The sequence below is a fragment of the Triticum dicoccoides genome, chromosome 6B, assembly GCF_002162155.2.
Source record: "Triticum dicoccoides isolate Atlit2015 ecotype Zavitan chromosome 6B, WEW_v2.0, whole genome shotgun sequence".
Taxonomy (NCBI): domain Eukaryota; kingdom Viridiplantae; phylum Streptophyta; class Magnoliopsida; order Poales; family Poaceae; genus Triticum; species Triticum dicoccoides.
In genome coordinates this window covers 67,381,698-67,397,918 of record NC_041391.1, presented here as the reverse complement: position 1 = coordinate 67,397,918, position 16,221 = coordinate 67,381,698, and the positions used below count along the sequence as shown (strand labels likewise).

General features: G+C 47.0%; 2 protein-coding genes and 1 non-coding gene across 3 annotated transcripts; 1 reads left to right on the top strand and 2 right to left on the bottom strand.

The window, feature by feature from the left end:
* The first annotated feature begins 3,075 nt into the window (after window positions 1–3,075).
* LOC119323950 (histone H2A.1-like) lies at window positions 3,076–3,923 on the top strand. The gene is made up of 2 exons (XM_037597662.1): window positions 3,076–3,341; window positions 3,441–3,923. Exons 1-2 carry the CDS (start codon window positions 3,165–3,167, stop codon window positions 3,705–3,707), a joined length of 444 nt encoding a protein of 147 aa, XP_037453559.1. The 5' UTR covers window positions 3,076–3,164; the 3' UTR covers window positions 3,708–3,923.
* A 776-nt stretch (window positions 3,924–4,699) lies between these two features.
* LOC119323975 (putative F-box protein At3g16210) lies at window positions 4,700–8,897 on the bottom strand. Its single transcript, XM_037597691.1, has 3 exons — window positions 7,727–8,897; window positions 7,186–7,279; window positions 4,700–5,139 (listed from the first exon to the last, which is right to left on the bottom strand). The coding sequence occupies exons 1-2, from the start codon at window positions 8,844–8,846 to the stop codon at window positions 7,233–7,235; spliced, it is 1,167 nt and encodes a 388-aa protein (XP_037453588.1). The 5' UTR covers window positions 8,847–8,897; the 3' UTR covers window positions 4,700–5,139; window positions 7,186–7,232.
* A 1,015-nt stretch (window positions 8,898–9,912) lies between these two features.
* On the bottom strand, window positions 9,913–9,985 carry TRNAA-AGC. The gene has a single exon. It is a non-coding gene; the product is annotated as a tRNA-Ala (tRNA).
* Window positions 9,986–16,221: the final 6,236 nt, after the last annotated feature.

The following is a 16,221-nucleotide window of genomic DNA, read 5'->3' as shown; positions in this document are numbered from 1 at the left end:
GGGGGCGGTGGCGGGGGCGGCGCAGGGCGGCAGGGGCGGTGGCGGGGGCGGCGTGGTGGGTGGACGATGTGGGCGTTGGGGAGGAGGGAGGGTGAACAGAGAGAGTAACAGGCATGGGAGGGGGCTCGACCGTTAGTTAGATTAGTTAGGTTAGCCTTTGCCGTCCGCCCCTCCTTTGCCGTCCGCTTTTGTTTATCTTTGCCGTCTGCTGTGGACGACAAAGATGGGGGACGTTAAGTTTTTTCGTTAGTGGGTGCCACCTCCCTCTTTGCCGTCAGCCAGCGGACAACAAAGAAATGGCCGATGGCAAAGACCTTCTTTGCCGTCTGCCATTTGTTTGCCGTCTGCTTCCTGGTAGCTGATGGCAAAGACCTTCTTTGTCATCCGCTAGCTGACGGCAAAGAGATGGCAGACGGCAAATTCCCTGATTCCAGTAGTGATGCTGAACTCAATCATGAGATGGAGGATGTAGAATCCATCTTTCTTGCTTGGTTTTGGGACATGGATGCAGTAGAAGTTAGTTTTATGCACGAAACCCATCTTCTTGTTCCTTTGTTTCCTGATCTGCACATGGGCACCTCTAATGTTGAAGCCTTGGAGAGCATCATCTAAAATATTCATTATGTGGGTGTAGTCCTTCTCGTAGTCTCTGGAAGGGTCGAAATACACTTCGTGGGAGACTCGCGGGTAAATAACGATAAGGACGACGCGCCCGTTGCTGCGGGGAGCCGCGTATGTCGGATATCCTGGATCCTTCGAGGCTAGTAGGCTTTTCTCAGTAAACAACACATGGTCGTGCAGTCTCCTGAGATCCCCTGATAGTGCCTCCAGCGGTTTCGGCGGTAGCATTGGCTCGCCCGTGAGATGGAACATGGTCGCACCTTTCACGGGTACACGCTCTTCAGAATCCATCGTCTGGCTGCTATGTGCTCTGGCTTGTTTGGAGGCAACTATCTTCCCCGGTCTCTTCCTCTCCTTTTTCTTGGGCACACCTTCCAGACCCTTCCTTAACCCCTGCCCCAGTGTTGTCGGGCTAAGCATTGTACAACCCCCGTCTAGTTGAGCCTATGTTGAGGCGGCATCTTCAGGCGTGTCCTGTGAGGATTTCATGAAGAGAGACTTCTTGCAATCCCTGCTACGACCTTCCTGCCCGGGCAGATCATCCATATCCTCATTAGCATGCTGATAGCCCGATTCGTCATATGGTTGACTCATCATATCTAAGTCACAGTCATACGCGTTTGTAGTGAGGAAAGCCATTGGGTCGACCTCCGTCTCATCATCCATTCTCTGTTCTACATGACCGATTACATCAGCCAGTACTATTGCACCCCCTTCATCACGTCGTCCGCCGCCCTCACCCGACACTACAGGAGCTGGTAATTGCGTAGGCGGGGTGGTGGTCTCCGCACATGCTTGTTGATGTGTGGTTATTGGTGTGCTCTCGGCCGGCTCCAGACGAAGAAGATTCTTTGGCCATATCAGCACCCAACCCTTGCAGCTTCCAATCCGCGGCGGGGTCTCGTCGTCCTCTCCCACATGCCGTACTGGAGGAGGCAAATCCTCGTGCCCCGACTTCACACTGGACAAGTTAATCCTAAAGTGCCCAGCGGGTTCTGCTGGTTGTGGAACGTGGGTTGCAATGGGTTCATTATCACCTCTTTCCCACGTCCACCTTCTGGCCTTTGATCAAGTAGAGTATAGTGCACGGGGTTTTGTCGGCCTGCAAACACATGTCTATGGCGTAAAACATCCGAAAGGCAACAAAATAGAATATTCTATATATATTCCAGCCTCGGCTTCGTCGCTGCGGAAGCTTACAGCCGCGAAGATTGTCGTGTCAGGCTGTGCCGCCAGATCTAGGAAGCTGTAGGAATTTTTTAGTCGCGAGAGAAATGTGTGATGTAACCGAGCGTCTGGTGAGACCTTTTCGCCAGCAAGGAGGACGTTGCACGAGACAAACCAAGCGCCGCACGATCACGACCGATCGGGCGGCTGGCAGATGACGCCAATTATGAAATATATGTGAAAACACATTTCAAAATGTAAAAAAATCAAGAAAAAATTGCATCCGGACATTATATGTGCGTGCATAAAGTTTCGGTGAAAAAGACATTTTCTGTGACATGTACAAAAAAGACAAAAAAATGCCTTGTGAATAGCTAAATCAAGCATCAAAAATTGTCTTTTCTACATAAGCCACAAATAATGCCTTTTTCACCAAAACTTTGTGCACACACATATAATGTCCGGATTTACACGGTGGGATTTTTCCTCCTAATTTTTTAGCTTTTCGAAATATGTATTTGGACAATGGGTGCATATACATCTATGAGCCAAACCCAATTTCCAAATATTTATGCCATCAAATTAGTAACATTAGATTCATGATAAAGTAGATTTTAATTATATATCTATTTGGTTTCACAAACATTGATATATTTTTGCAAAAACTTGGTCAAACTTTGATATAATTTGACTCTAATTATATACTTCCTCCGTCCGGAAATACTTGTCGGAGAAATGAATGTATCTATTTTCATAATGAATGTATGTATTTTAATTCTAGATACATTCATTTTCATCCATTTATGCGACAAGTAATTCCGAACGGAGGGAGTACCTATTTGGTTTCACAAACATTGATATATTTTTACAAAACTTGGTAAAATTTTGATATAGTTTGACTGTTCAACAAAGTCGGAAGTACACTATTTAAAGGAACGGAGGGCATTTAGGCCTTGGATGTGAGTTTATTGTGTGTATAGCAACGCTCAAATGGAAAATGTATTGACACCCACTTCATTCCAACTAGCAATTCTATCTAGAACGAAGCAACAAAATCAGAACTCAAGTAGTACTATCCTACTTCAAAAAAAAAAGAACTCAAGTATCCTGGACGATGCAAATCTCTGCTCTCTGATTGGTGCATCTGGGCCTCCCACGGATCACCCCCTGCCCGCCGATCTCCTCTCGGATCCAACGGCGTGCGCACCGCGTCACGCGGATCGCTCCCCCCTCCAGCGAAGCTCCCGTCTCCAATAAAAGCCGCGCCCCTCGCCGCTGTCCCAACCCACCAAACCCAAAGCATTCCAATTCAGCACCACCGCCGCCAGCTCCACACCTCGAGAGGGACACCTCGCCGCCGGAGAAGCAGCAAGAAGATGGCCGGAAGGAAGGGCGGCGAGAGGAAGAAGGCGGTGACCCGCTCCGTGAAGGCCGGGCTCCAGTTCCCCGTCGGCCGCATCGGGCGCTACCTCAAGAAGGGCCGCTACGCGCAGCGCGTCGGCTCCGGCGCCCCCGTCTACCTCGCCGCCGTCCTCGAGTACCTCGCCGCCGAGGTAACCGCAGATATTCCCTGCCCTCGTGCGTCTGTTCTGCTCTGTTCTTCTTGTGTTGGACAGATAACCGATTCCGTTCTTGGTTGATATGAATCGCAGGTCCTGGAGCTGGCCGGCAACGCGGCCAAGGACAACAAGAAGACGCGCATCATCCCGCGCCACCTTCTGCTGGCCGTCCGCAACGATCAGGAGCTCGGCAGGCTGCTCGCCGGCGTCACCATCGCCCACGGAGGCGTCATCCCCAACATCAACTCCGTGCTGCTCCCCAAGAAGTCCCCCGCCGCCGCCGAGGAGTCCACCAAGTCGCCCAAGAAGAAGACCGTCACCAAGTCCCCCAAGAAGAAGGCTGCAGCCACCAAGGAGTAGCCGTCTCCATCCCCATGGCTTAGCCAGTGTTGCTGCTATGTTCCATTTCTCATGGACAAGATGAGCAGTAGTCTTTTGGTTGGCAGATCCGTATGTAGTGCCTGGTAGTCTGTAGTGACCCTTTCGTCAGATTTGTGGACCTGTATCTCTGATTTCTGTGGGAAATACTAGTACTAAAGATCCACTGCTTTGAATCTTAGTAATTCTCTTGTTCTATATATGTATGGCTGCCTGCAATTGGTCCTGTGAATGCTTGCCGCCTGCTTTTGCTTTTGAGCATTTGATAGTACTTCTTCTTAATAAGTTCCATTTGTATGAAATTTCTCTCTTCTATCATCTGAAAATTCTCCTTGATCTTTGCTCTCATTTTAGGCAATCATATTCCAGTCAAGATCCAGGGAATTGATTCTTTGAAGAAATCATGCCTGACAATTCCTATAATCCTCCACCTCCATGTGAAGCCAAAAAATGATGGTGGTGCTAGATTGGCCAAGGAATAGTTGAAACCACAAATTGCAAGATGCTTCAGAAGTCTTGCAGATAAACATGGCAAATTATAGCTTGACCTTTGTAGCTCAAAATATTCTTGCAGACAATTTAAGCTTTTGAACCACAGACCTGAGAGACATTTGGCTGCTACGTAGATGCAAACTAAACTAACTACTAGCCAGATGCACATGTTATTTTTTGGATTCACCTATAGAAAGTAGAAACAGATGCTAGGAAGGGCAGATTAAACAGAGATGATCACTGCAAGCATTCGGTTTTCTTTCTTCCTCCTTTTTGTTGTTGGAAAAGGCATTCAGTTTTGTTTCTCTGCATCCTCGACACATGTAGCAGCTTCACAATTAAGGGATTATTTAGAGCTGGAGAGGTATCATTAGAACCTTCTGAATGTAATTCCAGCAAAATAACTCGTGTAGAAACAGAACACAAACTTTATGCATCCTGAGCCACAGACAGCAAATTGTGCACAGTTCACATCCTGGGTATTCTGGTAATAACACAATGGGGTGCAATCTTATATTCTCCAAGAGTAATGAGATCCTGACAACTGCGGTACAAATTCAACTCATAATACCATAACCGCAGCATTGCTATCTTTTCGACGCACAAATTTATATCTAATAGTACGAACCCATGTGCACGCACGCACACACACACGCAAAAAAAAAAGACAAAAGTTTAAGTAGAGATTAGAAGTTGCAATCTCGACCAGACACAACAGGGGACAGATGACTTTAGCTTGCCTCAATGCTTGCCAGAATAACTGTAACGCGAGATTAACTGACAGCGCCAACACAAAAAAGCCATCGTGTCTTCATGCCAGTAGACAACTAAAGAAGACTTGCACAACACAGCTTACAAAATGGAAGAACCTACAGCAAAAAAGCCATTTCTGCATCTGCCACCGGAGTGTAATTCTAGACACCTGCAGAGCAATCAATTTCATCAGTCAAACCAATTTCAACAAGTCATTCCCTCAAAAGCTATTAAAGTTATATTTGCCCAATTTTTGTACGACTCGGACAAACGCTGGCTTCACTAGTATTGTGGACTTCTACCAAAACCTCCAAATTTGTATCCTCTCAGCATTAACACAATGCCAGTAATACAAACATAGAGAAGCAATACGTGATTTGTAGAGCCAAGAAATTCCATTGCCACCATCAAGTTTTTGGCTACATTTGGTGGTAGTAGAGGCTAAAAGATTAGTGGTTCTAAGAACTCCATAGGAGGCCAATTCCGAAGATCCTAGCTCATCAAATCATTTAAAATATTTTTTGTTATGATGGGCATACAAGGGGCTCATGGAATGGGAAAGGAGAAACATCTGGTTTACCTAGCTAGTTACTAACAAATCAAATTTAGTTAAATTCATTCAGTCGAAGCATCAACTAAGGGATCGTGCATCGTCTTATTAATAGATACATTTCCTTCAATCTACAATATATATGACATTCTACTTTAATCCGTACAGCATCAAAACAATACTTTGGCCACCACTTATAATGATAAATGTTAAGTATAAATGCAATTCAAGTTTAAAGCAGTATTTATGGCGAATCCAGCCATTTTGATGATGTGTTTAATATGAAGTATTGAACATTGAACATGACCAAATATTGAGAAAATAGGCCGCCCATACATATCCAATTAGAGAAACATTGTGACATATGTTGAGAAAATATTTAAGCAAACTAGCTAACACTAGAACAAATATTCTAATAGTCATTATTTCACTAGGTACCATAATGACTCCAAATATCACCAGTGTAAAATGTGCAAATGGCATAGCTATAAGCCCGTACGAATAAAGAAAGTATGAAGGGAATGAGAGGGAAGAACGTATAAATTACAGTAGGACTTGATATATCCTTAACCATACAAAATGATCAAATGCAATGTAGAAAATGGTAGAAGTTAAACAAAAGAGCATCCATGAAGCACATGAAAGATGATGTATTTAGTTATGCTACCACTAATGTGACATCATTATCATCTATGAGCAGACACAAACATATGCACAAAAGGGGAAGGGTCCTAAGTCATCAGCCATTAGAGGAGTAGAGGGAGAATAACCTGCACTAACAGAAGGAACTGGGAGAGTAATAGGGAGGAGCTAGCTGAAAGTGAGGCGGTTGGATGGACAGGGAAGGCAACTGAAAGAGCACATCCAATAGAGAGGGGGGCAGAATATCAGCAAATACAAGAGAAGGTAGATGGGTGAAGGCATGAGGAAGAGAATGGAGAGCTGCTAATGAAGGGACGAGGAAGCAGGGTGTCGAGAAAAGACAGTCAAATATGCAGTGTGCCATGAAGGCGTGACAGGTGGCCAGCCACTGGACCATCTCCAAGATTGCCAGACCCTGGCATTAAGCTTCACTTGCCCCACCGGTCCACTCAAAATAAGTTCTAGCACATCTTGGACATGCCTGGGATTAGCGAGAAAAAGGCAGTATGGGATCTGTTTCGTTCATATTCCTAACAAGTGAGAATCAGTTTTGCTCAGTCACAGCCATTGTCGTGCCTGATGCATCCCTTCCTTGTTAACTTAATAAATACAATTCCACTAGTGCAAACATTATATTTTGCTGCAATTAAGAGACTAGACTATACAAATCAATCGTCTAGCAATTTGCAATTTAAATTTCATTATGTTTTAATTTGTCCAAATTATTTGAGATATTTAAAGTTGCCTAGAATAATGTATATTTACAATTTTGGTAATCTAAATCATGTTTTCTTCATGGAAGGGTAATTTTTTTTCGTATGGTCGATTTCTCCAGAATTTGAAAAACCATTCTCCAAATATTGTGGACAAAAACCATCTCCAAGACTGGCAACATCTAAGCAAAGTGTTGTAGAGAAAATTTGGGTCCTCTCGTACTTGAGGAGTGGCAGTAAAAAGGAAAGCCATACATTTTGTTTAAGAAGAGTTCAAGTGCCCCAACCTGCTTGCAGAAGGTAAGCTTACCTGCGTAACCAGTAAATGACAATAGCATATCTAACTGGACAAGAATCTCAGGTGTTGTGCAAAAGATCAGCTTCAGGACCACCAATTCCTCTTTCTGCAAGCATACAAAGTCAAACAACCAAGGACATTCCAACAAAAAGCCAAACAGACATGAGGAGGCATCAAGATACTTGGATAAACTCACAGCTGTAGTTTGAAAAAAATTCAATTTGGAGACAACACCACGGAAAGATAAATGAAACCGGATCTGATTATCGTAAAAATGAAAGATGCACACTAGGACTATTAGCTCCTCAGTAGAGGTGCAAATGGGTATCCTTTAGGGTATTCTCTGACCCCCTTTAGATCAACTAAATGAAACAAAATTTCACAAATCACATCACTTTTGAAAATTTAGTTCATCAAGCCGCAAAAAAAAAAAACTGATATAGCACTACTAAATTGATAGCTTAACACGAAAGTGTGTGCACAGTACTACGTCAAACAATTATCAACAATTAACTTGGTTTTATTATACCCATGATGTAAAACATGATATTACCTGTAGTATAGACACTTTCGAATGAGTGATAGTGAGCCATGATTTTGGTTCCCAAGACTTTCTCAGACTGTAGTGACTCAAGCTGTAACATGACAGAGCCATCAATTGTCCAAAAAAGAACCACGTTATTGTCCTCAGCAAAACCTAGTATTAATTGGCTCCCATTCGACTCTGGTTCGCAGTGAAGTAGCTTGTCAATTTCAATGGTTCTTCCCAACACCCATGAAGCAACACCATCGCAATTGATCCTTCTCTTCCAGAATTGGGCACTGAAGCCTGATAAAACGAGGAGACCAAATCCACCACCATCTGCCCGTATCATCGAGAAGTGGAAAAACCTTAGGTCATTTACTGGCATAGGTATCACAGCTAGTCTTTGCCGATCCATATCAAATTCAAGGATCCCACCCGAGCTCCCATCAAGCAACCAGTAAAGAGAACCCCCAACCAGCACAGCAGGCTTGATCGTAGAAACCGCGATGCGAAAATGGGCAGCATCCTCGGATTGAAGCGGTGTTGTGATAAGATCGCCCCATACACCGGTTTCCGACGAGTAAACACGGGCGACTGCTTGCGTAATTTGTCTCTCACTGCTCCCTACCAAAGCCAGATGGAAGTGTTGTACGTCTCCGGCAGAGCGAAACACCGCGCCGCTGATTGGGGATGTCTCCGTGTCGAACCCCGGGGGGACGGCAATGTGGTGCTGGTCGCCGGTGACGGGGTCCCACACAAGGAGCTGGAGACGCTTGCGAAGGTAGATGAGCGCCAGGCCATGGCGGCATCCAAGGGAGAAGAAGCGGTCGACCAAATCTTGGTGTTGCAAGGAGAAGCGCTCGGGCGAGACACGATCCGGGGCCTTGAGGGAAGGCATGAAGGAGAGCCCGTCGTCTACTTGGAAGAAACCGAGGAGGGGAGGGTTGCGGCGGTGGCGGCGGCGGAACCTGCGGCAGAAGCCTGGATCGGAGACGAGGCCGCGCCAGCGCTTGCAGACGAGGGAGGCGCGGGGGAGGGAGGACGGCTGTGGGGGGAGGCGGAGGAGGATCTCGGAGAGGAGGTCTTCGTCCTCCAGCGGCGGCACCGCCGCCGGCGAGGGGCGGCGGCGGCGGCGGGGGCTGCTCATCTCGCCCTACGATGTGGGATGAGTTTTTTTTTTCTCAGAAGAAGAATGCGATGTGGGACGTGGGTTAGGGCGCTCGATCTGGATGCAGTAGACGCGACCACGAACCCAGTGCCTTGCAGGCCGTGAGAGTGAGAACGAAAAGCCCAAAACTGGGCTGGACTTTGAAAAGCCCACGATGGGTTACTCTAAATAAAATGGAGGACGTCTGTTTTTTAGGGGAAATTGAAAATGAATATTTAACGCACGCGCACGCACACACACGTACTCCTTCCGTTCCTAAATATTAGTCATTTTAAAAATTCCACTATAGAGACTACATTCAGATGTATATAATTTTTGAGTACAAGTTCACTAATTTTGTTCCGTATGTAGTCAGTATGTAGTCTATAGTGAAATCTCTTAAAAGACTTATATTTAGAAATAGAGTATATTCTAATTTTTAACATGTATACATCTTGTAGGTGAGTTATATATTATTTAATTTTATGAAAGAATACCTTCATCTTTACGCTACAAAAAGCGGATCCACAAACCAAATTGTAGGTCCAATTATCCGCATATTTGTTTTCTGTGTAGCACAGGAGTAAAAAATATGCATTAAAATATTATATAGTTCACACATATATATGTTTGATGTATAAAAAGTTGTGATATTATTTTAGATTTTAAAATATGGTTTGCAATTTTTTGGTAGGTCGAGCTTCGTCGAGTCGGGTAGTTATTTTAAATTTCTGACACACACGCGTGTGCACGCGCATACACTATTGGAAGGGAGGTAGATGGCACCATAGATTTTTGGTTGAGTGTAGGGGAAAGTATTATTTGTATCCTTTTTTGTGCATTGGTGAGATTGGTTGACCGGAATAATTTGGTTGCGTGTAGGGCAAAACACATAGATGAGTTTTTTCCTTTCTTTCTGGAATGCTGTAACTGTTACTCCGGATATCATTTTGCTCTTTCTTTTTCTATTGTATTGTACTGATGGTTAACCAAATCATGATGCTCATCCGCAAAAAATAAATAAAAAAAATCTACAGAAGGAATTTGCGAATGTACAAAAATATATTGGAGAAGTGGGGTATCGATCCCCATACCTCTCGCATGCTAAGCGAGCGCTCTACCATCTGAGCTACATCCCCTTTATGACCTGATTAATTAGGAAGATTATTAATCCAGTAACGTGACAAGTGACAACATACCTAACCCTGAAGCTTCGGTTTTGGGCCAACCAATGTTTCGAGAGATAGTTCAAAACGAGCCCTCAATGGCTAGGGTCTCGGATAGGGCTCCCTAATGCATGCCATTTTTCTTACGTTGTTCTTCTCTACATATTCATAAACATGACTGCGAATATAATACTATATCAGTGAATCATTATGTATGAGGTATGACCAGCAAGGGGCTCTTTCCTAAATGGAAAACCTGTGATGTGATATTTATAATGACCTAATTGAGAGGATATAGTACAATCAGTGTTAAATTAAACACCATCTGGATTGCTTATTATGTAGCTTAAGACTCATGCTTTAGACTTAAGACAAGGTGGGTGGTTAAAATATGTTAGAAATACAATATGAGTTACTAATTTGCAATGTCATTTTAGTGATACTACCAATCTCAATCTGGTGATGTCTGCATCACATATTACGCATGAACGTTTGTATGTCTATCAGTTGTTAGATTATCTAGGATTGCATCGATTTTGTTAATCATTTAGACAATATTGGCAGTTATAATAAATATCAAAACCAAAAGATTATCTAGGAGTAATCTACATTTTATATTCAAGTGCCGACAGTGTTGTTGACAGCAGATGAGCACATACCCCCTGCCATTACACAAGTTCTAATTTCCATGGACAGGAGATTCGCCGGCAAGAGATTCAGTCAAATGCTGGTTACTGCTGGTTTCTCTGCTTGGGTCGTTACTTCCATGGACACAGTTCGGTCATTACAAGCCAGGGTAGTGTCACGACTGACAGGCGGGCCCTCTTCAAGGAACCAGCACTGATGGGTGGGGTCATCATGGCATAGACACAGAGTGGCCCCTTTGTCGGGTGAACGCTCCAGCTGGGGCGGTGTGGGTTGGTGGGAGTGTTAAGTAGCGAGTTGGGCGTCGATCCAAGGCATCGAGAATTATTGTAATCGAATAGACTAAAGAGAGAAGCTGTACTTCTCCTTCCTGGCCTCCTTCCTCTCTAAGAAATCCCCTCCTGCTTCCTCCCTCCTTCGATCTGATCGGGACCCTAACAGTTGGTATCAGAGGTCCAGCGACTCGGCGACCTGGAGACGGCATACCCCCGACCACGCTACACCACCAAGCAGGCTTCGAAGACGGCGGCTATGGAGGAGCAGCTTGCAGCGCTCATCCAGTCGGTCAAGGAGGGCCGCGCGGCGAACGACGCTCGTTTGGACGCGATCCAGTCCTCCCTCGAGTTATGGCGCCCGGTGGTGACGAATCTGCAGCATCAGCTCGACGAGCTCCGTACTCAGGTGGGGCGCATTGCCCTCCACCCCGCGCTGGCAGATCTGACGAGCGCAGAAGCGGATCTCGCAAGGGAAGCGGTGGATCTCCGGCAAGCGGGGCGCACAGGGGAGGAGCCCCCAGCGCCCGAACTGGGGCACCACGGGCCAAGCGGCCACGGCGTCATCAACAATTCCGGGGGCACGGTACACGGGGTGGTCACCACCCTAGCACCGCCTCCGGCCAAGGGTGCATCATGCTCTCCCGTCGTTAATTCCAGTCCCCGTAGCCTAGATCTGAGTCGTGTTCCGGAGGAGGAGTATCACCACGCGCACCAAACTCGTTGGGCCCTTCCGAAGTTGGATTTTCCGCAATTTGACAGGGAAAATCCATAATTCTGGAAATCCAAATGCGAGAAGTACTTTGATGTGTATGAAATCCCCAAAGAGATGTGGGTGCGGGTCTCGACTCTGCACTTTACGGGCAATGCAGCGCGTTGGTTGCAATTGCACGAGTTGGGTACGAAATCCTTTACTTGGGAAGAGCTGTGCACTTCTCTGTGCGGCAAATTCGGATGCGACCAATACCAGGTGCAGCTCCGTCAATTTGCAGCACTCAGTCAAACGGGGACAATGTCTGAGTACATGGCGCGCTTTGAGGAGTTGATGCATCAGATCCTAGCTCACAATGCTGGGTTTGATCCAGTGTATTTCACCACCAAATTCTTAGATGGGTTGCGAGTAGAGATTAGAGCGGGTGTTGTGTTACATCGACCCCAAGATTTGGATACTACTTTCTCCTTGTCTCTGTTACAGGAGGAGATAGTGGACGCGATGCCTCGTAAGGAATTCAGGCGCCCGGACCCGGGGCGTATTCAGCAGCGACCCCTGTTGGCATTGGCCGTGCCTCCACCGCGAGCAGTGCCGCCTCCTCCACCAGCCGCAGCAGAGGACAGGCGAGGTGTTGAAGGGACACACGCAGCAGATCGACGACCTGATCAAGGTCGGGGTGATGATCGCGTGGCGGTGCTACGCAACTACCGCAGAGCTCGAGGGCTCTGTTTTAAATGTGGGGAACGCTGGGGCCAGGGCCACCAGTGCGTCGCCACAGTACAGCTCCAGGTGGTCGAGGAGTTACTGGATTTGCTTCAGGCTGAAGGAGATGATCATCAGGAGCAAGTGGCAGAGGAAGGGCAAGAAGAACAGCTCATGTCCATCTCAAAATTGGCAACCACAGGACAAACAACGCCTCGCACGGTCCGTTTGTTAGGGCACATTGACCAGCAAGAAGTGCTTATATTGGTTGACTCGGGTAGCTCTCATAGCTTCATCAGTGAATCAGTAGCAGAGAGTCTGGCCCATCGCGTTTGCAAGCTGAAGCCAGTGATAGTCAGAGTGGAAGATGGTGGGAAACTCACTTGTTCGGGATACATTCCAGCATGTCAATGGCAGACACAAAAGCACAAGTTCAGCACTGACTTGCGGGTGCTTCCTCTGGGCTTCTATGACATGGTCATAGGCATGGACTGGTTGGAAAGCTGCGGACCGGTGTTGATTGATTGGACTGAAAAAATATTGTAGTTCCACCACCAAGGTCAGCGGATACAGATACAGGGATTACGCCAGGAGGTTCAGCAACCAGCACAGATCTCTATCGAGCAGTTAGAACTCCTGGAATAGACGAATGCGATCGTAGGAGTGGTAATGCTCTGTTTATCAGAGCAAGAGGAACAACAAGAATCCCTTCCAGCTGTGGTTCAACATGTCTTGGACCAGTTCCAAGTGGTGTTTGACGAGCCGACGGGACTGCCCAGAAACCTTGGGATCATGCCATTCCCTTGGTGGCAGGAGCGAAACCAGTGAACCTGAGGCCATATCATTACACTCCGGAGCAGAAAAACGAGATCGAGGCGCAAGTGAAAGAGATGCTAAGGCTAGGGCTTATCACACCCAGTGTCAGCCCGTTTTCTTCTCCAGTACTCTTGGTTAAAAAGAAGGACCAGACTTGGAGATTCTGCGTCGACTTCCGACACCTCAATGCAATAACCATCAAGTCAAGATACCCAATGCCCGTGATCGATGAGCTCTTGGATGAATTGGCAGGTTCCACCTGGTTCTCAAAGTTGGATCTCAGGGAAGGCTACCATCAGATCAGATTGTTGCCGGAGGACGAGCACAAGAAGGCTTTCAATACCCACCATGGCCACTTTCAGTTTCGGGTGCTGCCATACGGCATAACAGGCGGGCCTCCTACTTTCCAGGGTACTATGAACATCGTGCTGTCACCCGCGCTGCGAGAAGGAGTCCTGGTGTTCATGGATGATATTCTCATCCATTCGAGAACCTTGGAGAAACATGTGAGTTTGCTGTCGCAAGTATTGGGATTGTTGCAACAGAATGGGTTCTACGCCAAGCGTTCCAAGTGTGCCTTTGCCCAAAGAAAGATTAGCTACTTGGGGCACGTAATCAGTGAGCAAGGAGTGACAACTGATGACACCAAAGTGCGCAATGTTAGAGACTGGCCAGTACCTGATACAGTGAAAAAGCTCCGTGGCTTCCTCGGATTGGCAGGGTATTATCGTAAGTTCGTCCGAAACTTTGGGATCATCAGTAAGCCGCTCACGGATCTGTTGCGCAAAAATGTGGTGTTTGTTTGGACGCCCACAACGGATGCTGCATTCGGGGCTATCAAGAAAGCATTGATTGAGGCGCCCGTGTTAGCACTGCCGGATTTTTCCAAAACCTTCATGGTCGAAACTGATGCCAGTGCAACAGGGATCGGAGCAGTGTTGATGCAGGATTCCCACCCAGTAGCTTACCTCAGTCGAGCCCTGGCTCCACGCAACTTGGGGCTGTCAGCGTATGAGAAAGAGTGCTTGGCCCTGCTCCTGGCTATTGACCACTGGCGACCATACTTATAGCACGCAGAGTTCGTTGTGCGCACTGACCAAAAAAGTCTCTTGCATTTGACAGACCAACGCTTGAACACACCCATCCAACAGCGAGCATGTACAAAGCTACTCGGGCTGCAGTATGTGATCCAGTACAAGGCGAGTATCTCGAATAGAGCAGCTGACGCCTTGTCAAGAAGAGAACACGGGCAAGATGCAGAGTTAGCAGCCTTGTCAGTTTGCAAACCAGTGTGGCTGGAGGCAGTGAGAGTAGGGTACCAGGAGGATGCTGCCACAAAAGAATTGCTAGCGCAGGTAGCGGTGAACCCAGGTGCCGAGCCTGAATATCAGCTCCAAGGAGGGGTGCTGCGATTCAAAGGGCGCGTTTGGCTTGGACCGGACATGGACACACAACAACATGTCATCAGGTCGCTACACGACAACGCCACGGGGGGGCGGGGGGGGGGGGCACTCAGGCTTTCACGCAACATATAACCGCATCAAACGCCTGTTTGCTTGGAAAGGAATGAAACAACAAGTGAAGGAGTTCGTCAAGCAGTGCCTAACCTGTCAACAAGCAAAGACAGAGCGAATCTCACCGGCTGGGTTGCTTTAGCCGCTCCCTATTCCCAAGAGACCCTGGGCTGTGATATCCCTGGACTTCATCGAGGGCTTGCCCAAGTCGGGTGGATACAACGCTATCCTGGTAGTGGTCGACAAATTCTTCAAGTATGCACATTTTGTGCCGCTCAAGCATCCGTTCACGGCCATGGACATAGCAAAAATTGTCATGCACGAGATTTACAGACTTCACGGGATGCCATTGGGGATAATTTCCGACAGGGTCCGCATCTTCACAAGTCAAGTGTGGCAGGAGCTGTTTTGCCTGTGCCGAACTGAACTGAAGATGAGTTCTTTGTACCGTCCGCAAACGGACGGGCAAACCGAGAGGGTCAACCAGTGCCTGGAGACGTACTTACGCTGCTCAGTGCATTCTTGCCCGGGGAACTTGTCACGCCCAATATGCGACCCTATCCAAAAGGAACTCGAAGGTCCCACCAAGGATAGACCCGCATATTGAAACACTTTTGCAAGGTGGATATCATTACATCAACATTACATAATATATGGGGATACATACAAGAGGCATACAATGCCACACGAATACAACATCACAATACAAAAGAGCATCATCCGACTACGGATGAAACACAAACAGAAACTCAAACGACATCCACCCTGCTAGCCCAGGCTGCCGACCTGGAACCTATCCCTTATCGAAGAAGAAGCAGAAGAAGAACTTCAAAACAAGCAAGCATCGCTCTCGCGTCATGATCATCGCATAAATCTGTACCTGCAACTGTTGTTGTAGTAATCCGTGAGCCACGAGGACTCAGCAATCCCATTACCATGGGTATCAAGACTAGCAAAGCTTAAAGGGAAAGGAAGGGGTAAGTGGTGAGGTTGCAGCAGCGGCTAAGCATATGTGGTGGCTAACATACGCAAATAAGAGCGAGAAGAGAGCAAAAGAAACGGTCGTCAACTAGTAATGATCAAGAAGTGATCCTGAACTCCTACTTACGTCAAACATAACCCAAAAACCGTGTTCACTTCCCGGACTCCGCCGAAAAGAGACCATCATGGCTACACACACGGTTGATGTGTTTTAATTCGGATCTGGTGTCAAGTTATCTACAACCGGACATTAACAAATTCCCATCTGCCTATAACCGTAGGCATGGCTTTCGAAAGATTATACCCTGCAGGGGTGTCCCAACTTAGCCCATGATAAGCTCTCGCGATCAACGAAGGATATACCTTCTCCCAGGAAGACCCGATCAGACTCGGAATCCCGGTTTACAAGACATTTCGACAATGGTAAAACAAGACCAGCAAAGCCGCCCGGATGTGCCGACAAATCCCGATAGGAGCTGCACATATCTCGTTCTCAGGGCACACCGGATGAGCAAGACGACGGGTTGGCATAGACCCTGGTTGCCCAGGGGGCGCCGGACATCGCTC